General features: G+C 37.2%; 1 protein-coding gene across 1 annotated transcript; it reads left to right on the top strand.

Annotated features, from left to right (window-relative positions):
• The first annotated feature begins 1,879 nt into the window (after nucleotides 1-1,879).
• Nucleotides 1,880-15,872, top strand: LOC104591275 (uncharacterized). The gene is made up of 4 exons (XM_010250079.2): nucleotides 1,880-2,309; nucleotides 8,320-8,442; nucleotides 15,359-15,478; nucleotides 15,547-15,872. The coding sequence occupies exons 1-4, from the start codon at nucleotides 2,273-2,275 to the stop codon at nucleotides 15,609-15,611; spliced, it is 345 nt and encodes a 114-aa protein (XP_010248381.1). The 5' UTR covers nucleotides 1,880-2,272; the 3' UTR covers nucleotides 15,612-15,872.
• The last annotated feature ends 314 nt before the right edge of the window (nucleotides 15,873-16,186 follow it).

Here is a 16,186-nt window from a genome sequence, read left to right as displayed (position 1 = left end):
TCACAAAAGAGGTGAGCCATTAGGTCATATTCATCAAAATTCACAGGATGCTTTGATTGGTCAAAGCTCTTCTATTATCATGTCTTTCAGGTATCATAGATTTTCCCATTAGTCAAATAATAATATATGTATAATTATATTTAAAATTTTAAATATAAAGTATATCTATATATAAATATATTTAAAATATTGAGTTCGGGGTGGGGCAAGGGTTTCACTCCCCATCCTTGTCCCCTACCTCGACTTGGTATCCTAAATTTTCCTATCCCCATCCTCTCCAAAGCACCCTCTATACCCGACCCGATCGGGTTGTACCCGATAGGTGCAGGGAAAATTGTCATCTTTATTTGATACCCATCTTCATTTAGTTGGGTCGAGTTAAGGGTTATTTCATGTTGGGTCGGGTTCAGATTTAGGCAAAAATCTACTGAGCTCTTTCGCTCTTGGTGTTGGCTTGCAAATCACACCAGTGCTCCACAAGCACATCTTAGTGTGCATTGGGAACATTTCTCGTACTTATCATTTGGAGAGATGTTCCCAATACACAATTGGGATGTGTTATGGGGCACCGATGTGAACTAGCATGCTTTGGCATCTTCTATGTGTAATTCACTAAAAAACTAAATGGAAACTATGATATACCCACATCAGCATGATATGTGGGATGAACTGGCATGGACTACTTTGATTAGCCCATGTTTCCAATTTGAGAATTGGGATTTTCTCCTTATCACAGCCACATCCCACCGTGTATTGGAAACATCTCCCCATGAATAATAAACACAAGTATGAGAGATGTTCCTCATATGCGACTTGACCGATTGAACCATGACTTAGGACCTTGGCCGGTTCGGTTATACCCTAATAACTGCATTTGATAAAAACTCAATAAAAACTCGCTAACTGACCAATTTAACTAGAAAACTGGTGAACTGGTACCGATTTTTTTTGAAACTGCTCAAATCCTTAGCAATTGAAATTTTAAAATGAATTTGGTAAGACTTGAACCCATGACTTCTAATTTCCATATATTGCTTAATTATCATTAAGCAACCTCTTTACTTATATCAACTAATGATTCTTTATTGTACATATTACTTTATTATACACGTATTTTAAAGAAAATGTGAATAAAAGACTTAAAACCTAATCATTTGCTTTAAAAATTAAAGAATTTGCCATCTATCTACTATATTTTAATATATTAAAAATTAAAAAATATATTATATATAATATTTATATGATACATAATATATATATACATATGTACGTATGTATATCCCGTTCTTACCCATGAACCTCTTTCTTCTCCCATTCTATATCCGTACCGTTTTCTTAAAACATGTCGGGCCGGGACATGCAGTGAGGTCGGTGTGAGGAGAGCTGGCAGATCCGGACTCCCGATTTGACACTTATTTCTCCGATTTTTGTTTTTAATCGGACGTGGTAAAAAGTAAAAACCAGGAAAAGGGTCGTCGGGTAGCTTCAGTTTCGCTTCTTTTCAAAAGCAGCAAACGCTCCTTTTGACGGTGGATATAATAAAACGGCAAAACCATGTGGGGCGTGACTGGTTTCGTATCAGAAGTTTTTTCGCCGTCGGTCTTCTTTGTACGCCAAAAAGACCAGCGAGTGACTCGGCGAGAGCTTTCTACCTGGGTTAATGATTCAATCTACTTCATTTCATTGAGTCAATCGTGTACGCACTACGTTTTTATCAGTGATGGTTACACACCGAAAAGTATGACCTTTTATTTCTGCCAATGAATAATAAACATGTAGTAGATACCGATGAAAGCGCGTGTATTGGATCACTAACTCGCGCGAGAAACGTACACAAAAATGAAAAATCAACCACCCCCTCTTGTGACAGCTTTCTTTCTCTACTCTTCCTTCCTCTCTTATTTTTCACTCTGGTCGTTCTTTTCTTTTCTTTTCCGTCTAAATTCTAATATATTCCTTCTAATCTCTCTCTCTCTCTCTCTCAATCTCTATCTCTCTCTCTATCTCTCTCTCTCTCATCTATTCTCTTTTTTTTGTTATTATTATTATTTGCCAGTTTTGAGTCTTTTGACCTCTGGAGCCCTTGATTCGTCCTTGATTTCCTCCTCTGAACTTCTGGAATTCATACCGGAATTTTCGCCGGATTCGTCACACTGATATCTGACGGCGGAGTGAGCATACAGTACAAGCTTCATTCGACTTGTGTTGATGAAGCTTCTTTGAGCTTTTTTTCTGCTTTGTTTCTGTTGATCTGGTTGTTTGGTGAGACGCGATGGGTTGTGCTGGATCCTCGCAGAGCAAAGGAGACGGTGAGTTCACCTCCATGCAAGTTATCATCGTTTCACACGTTTAGTTTTTCTTTGATTTCATTTCTGTTTATTGTAGTCGATTCAATTCTTGAGTCTCTTCTCAGGTTCGAGATCGTATTTCTTGTAATTATATTTCTTTGAGATGCGATTAGATGAATTGTTATTTCTACTGGTACAATGCGAGTGATGATGATTTGCTATGAAATGGAAGCAAAAAGAAACAAGGGAAAAGGCTCTGCAACGACCGCTTGTTTTGTGTAGTTTCACCTGTATTGAGTAATTCATGTACCTGTATTAACTGTATGCTCTTAAGAATGAGCCAATTTCATGTTTTCGTTCTGCTTGGTGCGGAAAATTTCTTTGCTGTTATATCTAATCTTGAGTTTCTTTGGAATTCCACGGTTCCACCTTATCGGGTATTTTTGTTAGTGTTGTGTGAATGGTAAGCCTTCCTTGATAAATGCCTGCCCTTTGATTTTGGCCTTTAAAGGACTAATTCTGACTGATTACTACATGCGATCTGCATCTGCTACCTGTTTGGACTTTGTCATTGTAATTCAAATATTTATAGGGGTAGATTATACGGTTGAACTTAAGTAAATTGTTTTAAATCTATGCTATCTTAGTAAGAGACCTACCTAACTACTTTCTTGTTTGTGCCATCGTGATTCATGGTGCTCACTGCTCAAGTTATTTTTTGCTTTTTCTAGTTTTAAGTTTTAACTTTTTCATAATTGTCTAAACTAGCACAAGCTGGTTGCTAAATATAGAAGAGGTCGATTATGAACTCAGAGTTATATTCAGTGATTTAAAAGGTGTGCCTAGGCGCACAGGCGAGGCGTATTTCAGGGTATGCGCCTCACCTAGGTCCTAGGCACAGCCCTTTCAAAAGGCGCAGGCCTGGTGCACCTTGCGCCTCAGCCCAGGTGTGCGCCTTTTGAAAATTTGGCGCTTTTTTGCTTTTTTCTTTTAACATAACGGCTGGGCTGGGGGCGCAACCGAAGCTCTGAGAACCCCCAATTTGGTAATGTTGTTCATTCATTCATCCTAATAAAATGTTTTCTTAAAAAGCAATTAAAACTATAAAATCATTATTTTTTGTGTGAAAACTAAAAATTTAATACCAAACGTGGACTTGTTTGGACTTGCCTCGAGGGGTGTGGCACAAAGCCGCTCGTAGAATCAGGAATGTAATATGTTTTACATTACATTAGCTATGTGAAGTACTGCAATTGAGTGAAAAAAGAGATTAGAGGTTCTACATGCTTGAAAATGTTTTATATAAATTCTCATTTGAATATGCTTTACATCTTTTGGTATATCTGTGTAAGAATCTCATAAGCTTTGCATAGATCTTGAGGTCTTTTCCTCCCTTCTTCCAGCAGCCATGCTAAGGACACCCTCTCTCTCTCTCTCTCTCTCTCATTCATATGATATTTATATAAATGGGATCGCATTTTGATTTCATGGTGTTCTATGCATTCTCCATCCCAGGGTTCTTAGTGTCATTCCTATCATCATAGCTGTCATCATTAGCCTGTGGTGTTGCATTCTATTTGTATCTTGTTTTTAGCAATATCTCATGATTAGACAATACTCGGTAGTTAAAATTATATAATTTTCAAAATGGCCCCATATATATGTTATGTTAATCAGATCATTACAAGGTAGTAATGTTGAGATACTTGCAGATATGAAACTTACCTATTAACCAGAAATTTTCTTTGGGTAATCACTTTTCTTGTCTAGAGGCTCACATGCATTTTTAGGTTCTTTTGTGCACCTTGTAGCACTCTGTCAGGTTAAGATATTTTAAGTTGACAAACTTTTGGTGGATAAGTAGCAAATTGTGGCTGGATTTGTTTGCATGTTGCATTTGGTTCAGTTTGGTTTAATTCGATTTTCCATTGTCTTCATCCTATTCATAAATGTGCACCTGGTGGATAAGTAGCAAAATGGGGGTGAAGATGTTTGCATGCTGAGTATGCTATGGTTGGGTGTTATTGAATTCCCTCATCTTCATCTTATTCATGTATGCGCACCCAGTTGCATGTAGGGAAAAATGTTTAGAAGGAAAAGACCCACAATCACTGCTTTTTACTTTGTGTTTATGGTCATGATATTAAAGAGTTGTTTCCTTTCTTCCCTTTTCCCTTGAAAAACGTCATCATTGTGTCAGGTGAATTCTGCATATGCATTTAAGAGTATCTTAGTTCCTTGATACCACATTCTTTTACTGATTCTGTACAAATATTTCATGAAGTTTTTTTTTTTGATAAATAAGAAGAGCTTTATTGATTATAAACAAGAAAGATGTACAGATTTTACATGCAGTTCAAAGAGAGGATAGAGTGTACTATCTCTCCCTAGTGTTACTTCTACAACTGAGCTCAAAAAAACTCATCTCTAGTTACCCCTTGTTTGGATAATGCATCAGTCATACTATTGACATTTTGTCTATTATATCAGTAGTTATTCTTTCCCCCTGCCCTTTCAACTTGTACTGCCCTAATCTTCTTTTTGCATAAAAAAAAATCAAGAAGTTGTAGTGTTAACTACTTTTTTTTTATTATTATTGTGGCATTTGTTTTTTACTCTTTTCTTCAATTTGCCTACTAGCTCTCCTGTTTTATTGGTTTAAGGGTTTGTGCATAGCTGTCTGTGTTTTTCATAGAATTTTCTCTCTCTGGGATTATTTTTTTATTTATTCCACTTTAATCATATTTTACTTGAAAATGGGTGCATCAGATATGCTTGTGCATAATTGATGCATAAACATTGTAGTGCTGAGATAGATTTGGTTTTAGAAACTATTTATCTGTTATAGTTTTGTCCAAAATCTGGACATTGCTATTTTTGACATTTCTTGCGGTCAGAAAAGGTTAAAGTTAAGCAACATTGTTTTTTTTTTTCAAATTTGTGTTTTTTTTGCACATAGAAATACTATATGCACGTGTTATTTCTTTTTTTATTATTATTGATAGTTTGATACCATTGTTATAGAAAGGTTTAAGAACTAAGTTTATATCTTACAGTAATATCAAAGGTGGCCTTACAACTGTTTTATAGAATTTTTTTATTAATCTTTTTTATATAATTTTCCTTTTAGCCAAAGTTGTATTCGCCTATCACATAAGACATTAAGACTGTGCCCCTCCATTAACGAGTTAAATGATGAGTTCTCTGTAAGTTCTGTCTATTTATTCTTATCTTTCTTTCTGCTGTGTCCTTGGCAGTTTTCTTGTCTACAGTTTTGGAAGTAACTAAGTATATTTTTCCCACCCACACCATGTATTTTATTGACACATTCTGATCAGATTGGTTGTTTCTGTCTATAATAAACTTCTGTTGCAAAATGTACAATCTCCTACTTGTGTTAATGAGAAACATAATGTATATGATTCTTCTGTAGATCTTTTAGATTCTCCAATTCATTCTTTTTCAAATTTCTACCATTAGAGGCCTCGTCTTGTCCTTGAATGTAGAAAACCATTTATTTATTTGGTCTGAGGAAAGGTGACAAATTCATTGATAGACAGAAATTATTTAGGCAATACATGAGGGGATGCACTGTCATATTTACAAAAGGAGTATCTTTATATACCCTCATGATTCTCTCAAGAAAAAAATACGAAGGCATGGAGCTTCTGCTGTACAAAAAATATTCCCCATACCCAATCTTCCCAAGCCATCAGCAATGGAGTTGATCCCTCTATGGCAGTTTTGCATGGACATGGACATGGACACGAGAATCAGAATACGATGCATGTCTGGGTGTCTGACTACCTATAAAGAAGGTCCAGAACTTTATCTTTGTTACTTAATGATGGTGTCTATAGAAATGGCATTCTTTGGGTATATTAGCCATTCATTCATGTCAAATAAGCAAGTAGATAAAGGAAAAATGTCATATCAAAATGTCCATGAAGAATCCATGGAGTGTCAGAATCCAATGCTTGTCTGACATGGACACTTCAGTCACTTAGGAGATCCATGCAACACTATGGAATTAACCAAATCTCTCTACAGTACTAGGGAAGTCATTCTCAGCCTTCTTATGGATGTTGGTGTTTCTATTCTGTACTCTCTCTCTCTCATGCTTATTTTGGAACTACCCCCATGCCAAGGTTTTTTCTTAACATGAATGAAACTTCTTAAGGAAACTTTAGAGATCATTTCTCTAGGAGAAAACTTGTTCCTTTTCTTTTCAATTTGTATCAGTAGATTCCCCCCTACCCACAAACATTATCCCTCTTTTCTCTCAGGGAACAAGGCTTGATGAATGTAGCGTCAGATATAAAAGGAAACTTAACATGTTAGCTCTATACTTTTTACCATTACTCTAGATAGGCTGTGTGATGCTAAACCCAATCAGATTCCTGAGTAGTGGAGTTCAATGTAAACACACTTGCATGGTGAGATTTGTTAATGATGGATTCACTATAAGGTGTTTTTGTGAATATTGTTCGGTTTAAGTTTTTCTCATAATGCAGGCCCATGTCTTTAAAGGGCAGAAGCTGCCTTTGATTTGCAATAAAGGCATTATTAATTTCATTGGAAAGAATGATGATACACAACAGCATTGTACCCATAGGCCAGTTTTCTGTTTCCAATCACCTACAAATGCTAGAGGTCTTTAAATGGCTGCTGTCATTGGTGTTTGGTTCCAATGACGATGCTCTAAGGTGCGCTCAATGGGAAGAATTTGGTGACACAAGGTGGAGGGGGCAATTACCTTAGTGCATTTTAGATGTTAAAATATCAAGTTGGGAAGCATGAGAACACGGGTTAGAGTCTGAGAGTGATCACTTTGTGCAAAACATATGCCAAATGTTAGGACTGTATCCAGTCTACCCCTCCCAAGACTCCAGATAGCTAGGACCAACATTGGGTAATGGCCTAGATTTTTTTGGAAAGAAAGATGGAGGGGAATGAAAGGGTTTGCTGATTTTGTAGAGAAATCAGAGCTTGTGGATTCCCCTCTACTGGGAACCAAGTACACATGGTCTAATAACCAAGAAAAGCCTGCTCTAGTCAAACTGGACAGGTTACTTTGAACACCAGAATGGCCAGGTGGTGTGGAATCCTAGGTTGAGAGGGAACTAGAATGATTAGGAAGTGGTGGAGATGAATGGATCATTAGCGATGGTCCATAAGGAGAGGCTTGCTTGAACCATCGTGATAGAAGAATCTGGATATGGGATCGTTCTGAAGTCTTCACCTTGTGATCTTTCTACAAGAGCCTAAGTGGTGAAGCCCACTAGAACTTCCCTAGTGTCAAAACTTGGACACCTCATATCCTATTCAAGGTAGCATTCCTGATTTGGTCAGCCATGCTAGGGAAGTGCTTAATGAAGGTGGATAGAATTAGGAGAGGTTTGGTGTTAGACTCAATAGTGTGTTTTATGTGTTCAGGCAGCTGTAGCAGATCATCGTTTTATTCACTGTAACTTGTATTGTAGCTTAGACTCTACAGGTCAAATTTCTAGCTGTTTTGGGGTGAAAAGGGTGTTGGTCTCTCAGTCTGGAAGCCCTACTTCACAGCCAGAATCTGCAAAGATTAAGTGGAAGAAAAAAGGTTATTTCATATTTGACATTTATTACCAGCAGTTGTCCTATGGAATATTTGGAGGGAGAGGAATGCCTGCATTTTTTAAAATAAACCTACCTCAGAGGTCATTGTTAAGCAAGCAGTGAGCACCTTGTACTCTTGGATGTCTGCGCATGAAGCTTTTCATGGAGTATTTTACAATATTTTGTTTTAATTATGACAATTTGTATATAAGTTGAAATGACTAACTGGTCATACAGTTGTACATGTCCCAATGTATAGAAATGCACGTGAGCACACACACATACGCTCTCTCTCTCTCTCATCTTATGTCCGATTAATCTTTACAGTAATACAACTAGAATGACCTTTTTTGATAGATTTAAATTGCTGCTTATTAGATACAGTAACTGGTACCAATAAAAAAAATACAGTAATTGGTCAGTTTTGATGTTATAGAGAGTACGAAAAAGATCCGAAAGCCAAAGCCTTGGAAGCATTCTCAGCCACTAACAAGGACACAGCTTAGACAGATGCGAGAGGAGTTCTGGGATACTGCTCCTCACTATGGTGGCCAGAAAGGTATTTTTTCTTTGCAACATAACCATTAAAAATTTGCTAACGACAATTGCTAGTAGAATTCTATGCATTTTGGAATTTTGTTAGGAAAAGTAAAAGCTGTATAATGCATCTAACATCGGATTTTAAAATTATTACAATAGCTTATGAATCTATATATAAGATTGTAACATGCTGTTCTTCCCATATTGTGTGAATGTCCTCCTCTCTTTATTTTTCTATTGTCTTTTTAATCATCATAGTGATGGTGTTAAATCTCTTATGAGTTATGATGAATTTTGTAATGAAACTGGTATTTGTAAAAATATATGTTGTTGAAATTGAAGGCAATACATTTACATAAATGAATGAAAGAAATCAAGTGGCTAACAAGAATTATGGCTTAGAGAATACAATGGGTGAGGAGGATTGCCAATGCTTTCACTGATACTCTCATTAAGCAAGGGGTGAGTATGGATTAATTGTATTGGGCAAGGTTGTAGTTGTTTTTTCCCTGTTTATGATGGGATGGGTTGCATCTTGCACCTCTTATGGATGCTTATACTGATTATACCTGTAATTCTGTTCTCTGATTAATATAAATTTCATTTACTTATTGTTGAGTTTTGGGCTGATATAACATGCTTTTTTATTTACATAGCATAGTTAGTGAGTTATTGGGCCTTAGGCCCATTAGTTTATGTTTTTTAAGTTAAGAGTGTTTTTAAGTTCTCACAAGTAGCCGACTTACCAAGGGCATACTTGTCTTTGTACTCTCTTTTATTTATGAGTATATAATCTAATGAAAGGGGCGGCCAGACCTAATTCTGATTTTCTCCCATTCTCTTTTATCTCTCCTCTCTCTTCCTCAGTTGAAACCTTTTCTTCTTTCTTTTACAGCTTTTATATCAAAACAGATTGTCCAAACTTTTCTACTTTATAAACAAATTGAAGGCAATAGATTGTTCTTGTGCCAATTCATTAAGCTGAAAAGAAGGGCATATCATCAACCATAAAAAGAGTAGAAGGTGCTAATAAGTTAAACTGAACCGAGATATGATTAGCTGAATTCCATAGCTGTTCAGCAGACTATAGAACCAATGATAAAGCCCCACACCAGTCATAAAATACATGGAGCCCACAACCAGTCAGCCTCTTATTGTGGATCCCATGTATTTTTTGACTAGTATGGGGGTTATCCTTGGTTCCATAGCCTGCTACACAGCCATTGCATTTGGCTAATCCAAGTTCAACAGAACTTGTGTTTCCCTTTTTTTACTTCCCTTTTGATGATTAGATGAATGCAATAGCTATTCAGCAGGCTATGGAACCAATGATAAAGCCCCACACCAGTCATAAAATACATGGGACCCACAGCCATTCAGCCTCTTACTGTGGGTCTCATGTATTTTTTTGACTAGTGTGGGGTTTATCGTTGGTTCCATAGCCTGATACACAGCCATTGCATTCAGATAATCCGAATTCAACTGAACTTGTGTTCCCTTTTTTATTTCCTTGTTAGGTGTTCATGTGCACTAATATTCTTAGGTTGTTGTAGATTACTATACATGTATGTGTTTTCTCGTCTTTATATCTGTATGTTTCCAACAATTATTGCCTTGACAAATTTGTCAGTACAAAGAAACCGTTTTTATATCTTGCTTATCAAAAAATAAAAATGTTCTTTCTAGCTTCAGTGATACTCAAGAACTACTGAATATAGGTTTCTGGGTTCTCAATTAGTTTATGCACTCAAGTACCCAACAACCAAAGAATATAATCGAATGAACTTCTGAGAAAAGAAAATGTGTAAAGAAGAAGTTGATCGCTTCATATTAGATAAAGTAGTTGAAGAAAATGGATTTGGAACAAGTAGTTGAAGAAGAGGTTCAGGTCAGTAAAATAATGGGTTTTTGATTTCCGGGTGGGGAAGAATTCATTGGAGAAGGGTGGGGTGGATCGAATTGGTGGAGTCCTAAGTGTTTAGAGGGAGGTATCTGGAAATGGTTTGGTCCAAGTAGGGAGAGGAAATGGTTCAGGTCAGTTAAAGCATTGCATTTCAAGGCATACTTGCTCTGAGAAACTGGTAGATGATCTTGATCGAGGTGGAGTTGGGAGTAGCATGTTGCATTCCAGTTTGTCTCTCATGGGCTTACTCAGTTGTACATGGATATGAACACAGAAATCAGAATCCAGCATGTATCCATTCAGGATTCTAACTCGGCAAGATGAAGAAGCAAGAACTCACATACACATTTATAGAATAGTATAATCTATTGAAAAGATCCATATTTTTTTCTGAATTTTAACATTATAAACCTATAAAAAGGTGTTAACCGATAGTAATTGTCACTTAACATTTTATAGTAAATATGATATTCATTGCGTAAATTTTCTGTATTCATGCTGAATAATAGGAGAAAAAGAAAAAATGTCATATAGTTTTCTGATGCGTCCAACAGACACTTCATCCATTCAGGAGAGTCCATGCAACATTAGGTAGACTGTAATTCCTGTAGTTTTTTATTGGTGATTTCGTATTTTGCTGGTTAGCCTTTGTGGAGACCTCAATGTGGGTCTTGCTTCCCCTTGCTTTTTTTTTTTATGCCGGTGGGTGGATGAGGGTTATGGCATTTGTACCTCTTATTTTCCTATCTTAGTTAAGCTTCTCTATTACGGATTTAGAAAAAAAGCAATAGAAAAAGCAAATACTTGGCCTTGACTGACCAGCTTCTGAAAACGATACTGTTCTTTGTCATCTAAAGGGGCCTTTTTTTATCAGAAACGGTAACTTTTGTTAAAGGAAAATTAAAACTGAGAAACAGGAGTCAACCCTTATTAGAAGAGATTGATCTAATAAACACCAACCATTACAGTACTGCCCAGTAAAGTCTCTCCCTTACAGTCCCTTGTTTAGCTAAAGCATCAGCAAAACCATTTGCTGACCTCCTTGCCCACTTGAAACAAACACCCATCTCCCTTGTTATGCTAAGTATTTCCCTCATCAGCTGTCTATATTGCCAAATTCTCAGCTGTCCTGATTGCATCCACCCAATTACCAACTTGGAGTCCCCCTCTATCTCAATTTGCTGTAGCTCCAATTGTTTGGCCAGTTTTACACCTTGATGAAGTTGTATTTGCCACAGTACTCCAGTTTCTATAAATGCCTTCAGTTGAGAAATCCTTAAAAAGATCACAAGATTTCAACCAATGGATAACTTGGTGGCTATTCCTTCCACAACCCCTTCCTTGGATTTACAACTATCTTTGAAGATCCTATTGTTCCTTTCCTCCCACACTGACCACAATACAGCAGCTCTAGTGGCTCTCCACATAACCCTTCCACGGACCTTTGGTTGCCTGCAAAACGATGGATCAAAGAGGCTCACCACACTTGCGGGGAGGAGTCCACCTGCAGCCAAAGGGAGAAGAGAACCAGGACCAAATAAAGAACACAAAGGGACATGAGGTTTAGTATGTGTGAAATTGTTTCACCAGAACCCAAGCAGAGACTACAAACATGGGGGGGGGGGGGGGGGGGGGGGGCACATATTTAGCCTCTTTTTCTGCAATAAATCCAAGGTATTGATTTTTTGCAGCACCACTTCCCAACAAAAGGCCTGAATTTTTGGAGGTATAGGGCTACACCACACCTCCTTTGAAGCAAAATTCATTGCAAAGTTAGAAGTCTGGAGCAAAATGTTATAGAAAGAAGAGCAATTGAAAAAACCAGAAGGGGAAGGTTTCCAAATTCTGCTATCCCCACTAGACTGATCTAGAAAGACTTCCCCTAACTGAGTGATCAGATCATCAACCATCCCCATTTCATAATCCCTTAGACCTCTTCTCAAGCCCAAATCCCAAGAGTTATCAATAAACACTGAAGAGATTACTTTCCTTTTGTTTTCAAACAATGAATAAACAGAAGGGAATCTATCTCTAAGGGAGTTTTCACCAACCCAAACATCTTCCCAAAACAAGATTTTATTCCCTGCATCTAAAGGGGCCATTACCTATTGTTGGTTCCTTCATTCCAGTTGTCTGAGGTCTTGGAAGGGGTGGACTGGTTACAAACCTATTCTTTAGCTTTTTTTTTCTTTTTGCTTTTTGCACACAGTGGCATCTCTAAGAATTAAACTTGTGTTTCTTGTGCTTGCTAGACTGAGATTTCACCATTGAACCAAGCAATGGCCTCTTGTTTGTGTGTCAACTAAAGATGAGAAATATTATGTCCTGCCTTGTAATGCAGAAAATTATGACCTCCTTTAGGTGTCATTTTGAGTATGAGTTGGGACATCTCAAAGAGTGAAATGCAGGCCCCTTTATGGAGAGATGCCACAGTCAGAAAATGCAATATTTTAAATCTAAGAGCAAAAGTTTTGGACATATTTTGTAAATTCTTCCAGGACAGTAATTGGTCAAATGCCTTTTAAGTTTTTTTTTTTTTTTTTTTGGAAGAAGGTAAAGTATAATATCATTAATATAAACAAAAAACATGTACAACAGGAACTGTATATAGGGGTTTACAGTGTTTTAAAAGCCCAAGGGGCATTTGGTGCCCGAGGCGCAAGGTTTGTGCCTTTTCGAGTTAAGACACAGAAATGCAAAAACTAATAATATTAATATTTTTAAAAAATAAAATTATAATAGAAGATAGTTTTAAAAGACAATTAAAATTATAAAATATTTGTTTTTGCAGGGATTAAAAATTGCAGATTTTCAAAAGGCACACTGGGTACATGCCTTTTGAAAGTGCTGTGCCTGGGGACTAGGCGAGTCACATACATTAAAATGTGCTTTGCCTGGTGCACACCTTTTAAATCACTGCATACCCTTCCTCACCAAATTATCTAGTTAAAATTCTGTTCAAATAGGAAGTCCACAGAAAAAAAAAAAGGCTTACCTTTGTGGGCACATTCTTACACCAAACAATATTAACTAGGATGGATTGTTCCTCCAATATGGAGATGTAGTTGTAAAAAGATTTGTCTGAGAATTCTTTAGATTTCTCCCACTCCCAAGTTCTTCTATCCTCTCTTCCGATATCCACTTGAGTACTATACAGTTTATGCAACAATTCTACCAGTGACTGTACTTCCCAGTCATTCAAATTTCTTCTAAAATGAGGAGTCCATATTCACTTCCATTCTGCACCTGCATATAATCTGCCACATAAGCCTCTTTGTCTGTTGCTAACTCAAACAAAGCAGGATAAGAATTCTTCAAATCTCTGTTTTTGCACCAGCTGTCCTTCCAAAATTTCCCCCCGAGTCCATCCTCAACCTTGAACCTTATTCCCTTAAATAAAAGGTCATCAGCTTTCCCAGTGCCATTCCAAACAGAACACCAATAGGATTGATTTGGCTTCCCTAGTTCCCAACCAGAATTTCTGTAACCATATTTAGCCGCTACCTTCCTCCTCCAAAGACTTGATTATCTCCAAATCTCCAAAACCACTTTCCCAACATGGCTATATTGACCTCCTTCACTCTTCGCACACCCAAACCCCCTTGATGCTTAGGTTTGTATATCTTTTTCCAACTAACCAGGTTAAATTTTTTCTTCTTGTCCCTCCACCCTCTCCATAGAAAACCTTCTCATCTTCTCTATGATATTTGCCATTCCAATAGGAATTGAGTACAATAAAGCTGTATTTGGTTTGAATGAAAAAGTAGGGAAAGGAAAGGAAAGGAAAGGTAGGGAAACCTTTACAAACCTTGTATGAGTTTCCCTACCTTTCCTTTCCTTTCCCCATATTTTCCTTCAAACCAAACATAGGCTAAAAGTAAATACATAGGAAGGGAAGACGGCACACTTCTCATACCTTTAGGCTTCCAAGCCCCTTTTTTCTTTGTAATGAGAGCTATTGGCATGGTTTGCAATTTTTATATCGATGGTCATTTTGCCATGCAGAGATAGGGAAATTTTGGGGATATTTCACTAAGATATTTGAAAAGTTTAAAGAGATCAATAATTTTTTTAAGAACCATGAAATTAGCTAATAGACCTTCAAGGAATCGTTAAAGTATAATTGCACATTTGAGGCTCAAAAAACCATAGTGAAAAAGTGTACATATTAAACAAGATAATATTGAGACTTAAATTGGTATTTTTCTCTCTATCTCCCTTTTAGTCTCTTGGCCATCTCTTCTTTATGTATGTCATTTACTCACCATTAGACCTGTTCACTGGCTGGACCAGGCAGGACTTTACATCTATATTAACAGAACATGTTCAGACCCAATTTTGGTCCTCATATAAAGCCCAAAGCTTGGGCCCGAGCCCGAAGCCTGGCCTGGAAATTGGGCAAGAAGATTTTTTTTTTTGTTTACTCAACAAAAAAACTGATTTATTTATATTAAATGACCTCAAACCCCAAAAATACTCCTCACTGTTTTTTTATGTACTAAAAAGATCTCACCGTGGCTTGAGAAAAGAGAAGAACGGACTGGGCTGTTTTGAGAAATCCTGAGCCTGGCTTGAAAAAAGTCAGTCCCAGTGTTTTGGGCCCGAGCCCAACCCAATGGGCTCAAAACCATATCCAAGCCTGACAAAGAATGGGTGGTTCGGACCATCAGGCTACCTGGCCCAAAGAATGGGTGGTTCGGACCATCAGGCTACCTGGCCCATGAACAGGTCTAGTTACCATTTTGACTTGTCTTTTTTGTTAGTATGCATTTTGGTCAGATTGAGAATCCCCTTTTGTAGTTGTCTTTTTCTTACAGTGACTTAGCAAGTGAAACATATAAGAATAGTAAGCCAATCATCTCATCACCAAATTCCCATTTGTCCTTTTAGAAAAACAAAAAAAAAGATTTTCAAAAAATTATGATGATATTTTAGTCAAACATATCTTTCTGATGATAATGTTTCATATCTTCAATGTATAGTTTATCAATGATCTAAAGAAATTGAAGATTGATTATTTTCATTGTTTCAGAGATATGGGATGCGCTTCGAGCAGCTGCAGAAGCTGATTTGACCCTTGCACAAGCAATTGTGGACAGCGCAGGTGTCATCGTTACAAGTGCTGACTTGACAACCTGCTACGATGAAAGAGGTACTTAATGTTAGTTGAACATCGCCTGGAACTCCTGAGAATTTTCTCTTACATAATTCCCATTGCAGGTGCTAAGTATGAACTTCCCAAGTATGTTTTGAGTGAGCCAACCAATTTGATTCGTGACAGTTGACAACAGAGGGTAGACGAATCACCATGCTTCAGTCAAACTAATTGTAAATCATGTAAATTACTTAATTCTCTTTTCATTATCTTTAAAGGAGTTTGGCGAGCTTATGATGGTAAATTGGCATTTAGGTTACTTCCTCAAAGCACATATGGAAGTTACTGCAATTTACCTCAATGAACAGGGGAACACATCTATTGATTTTTCTTTAGTGTGACTCAGTTCTTCAATGAATATATAGCGCATCTTTTCTTCAGTTTAATCAAATTTGTGCCGTCTGTTTGACTTGGTTTCTCATGAAATATTTTGAGTGGATTTTCCTTCGAGTGACTAATGCTAGGGTGCCTTTACCACAGAAGAAATACTCATGGACGAATGCCCAAGATTTCGTGCGTAAATGGGTGGACGTAGAGTTAAGATATTTGTTTGCTGTATCCATATCGGAGACATTGATTGGATCCAGAAGATTACTTGTGGTAGACGTAGAGTTAAGATATTTGTTTGCTGGCTAGCCTGGCTTCGGTTTCTGACCTTGATGTCATTTTGGTTTCATTAACCGAGGACGAAAGTAATATAATTCC

Source organism: Nelumbo nucifera, chromosome 6 (genome assembly GCF_055504915.1).
Source record: "Nelumbo nucifera cultivar China Antique chromosome 6, China Antique-T2T, whole genome shotgun sequence".
Classification (NCBI taxonomy): Eukaryota; Viridiplantae; Streptophyta; class Magnoliopsida; order Proteales; family Nelumbonaceae; genus Nelumbo; species Nelumbo nucifera.
The sequence above is the reverse complement of the archived record's forward strand: the minus strand, read 5'-3'. Positions and strand labels throughout refer to the sequence as shown.

Excerpts from the sequence above, each read along its gene's own strand:
- LOC104591275 (XM_010250079.2), top strand. The coding sequence starts at position 2,273 with ATGGGTTGTGCTGGATCCTCGCAGAGCAAAGGAGACG. Across the intron at positions 2,310-8,319 it reads CTCGCAGAGCAAAGGAGACG|AGAGTACGAAAAAGATCCGA; the intron begins GTGAGTTCACCT and ends TTGATGTTATAG. Across the intron at positions 15,479-15,546 it reads AACCTGCTACGATGAAAGAG|GTGCTAAGTATGAACTTCCC; the intron begins GTACTTAATGTT and ends TTCCCATTGCAG.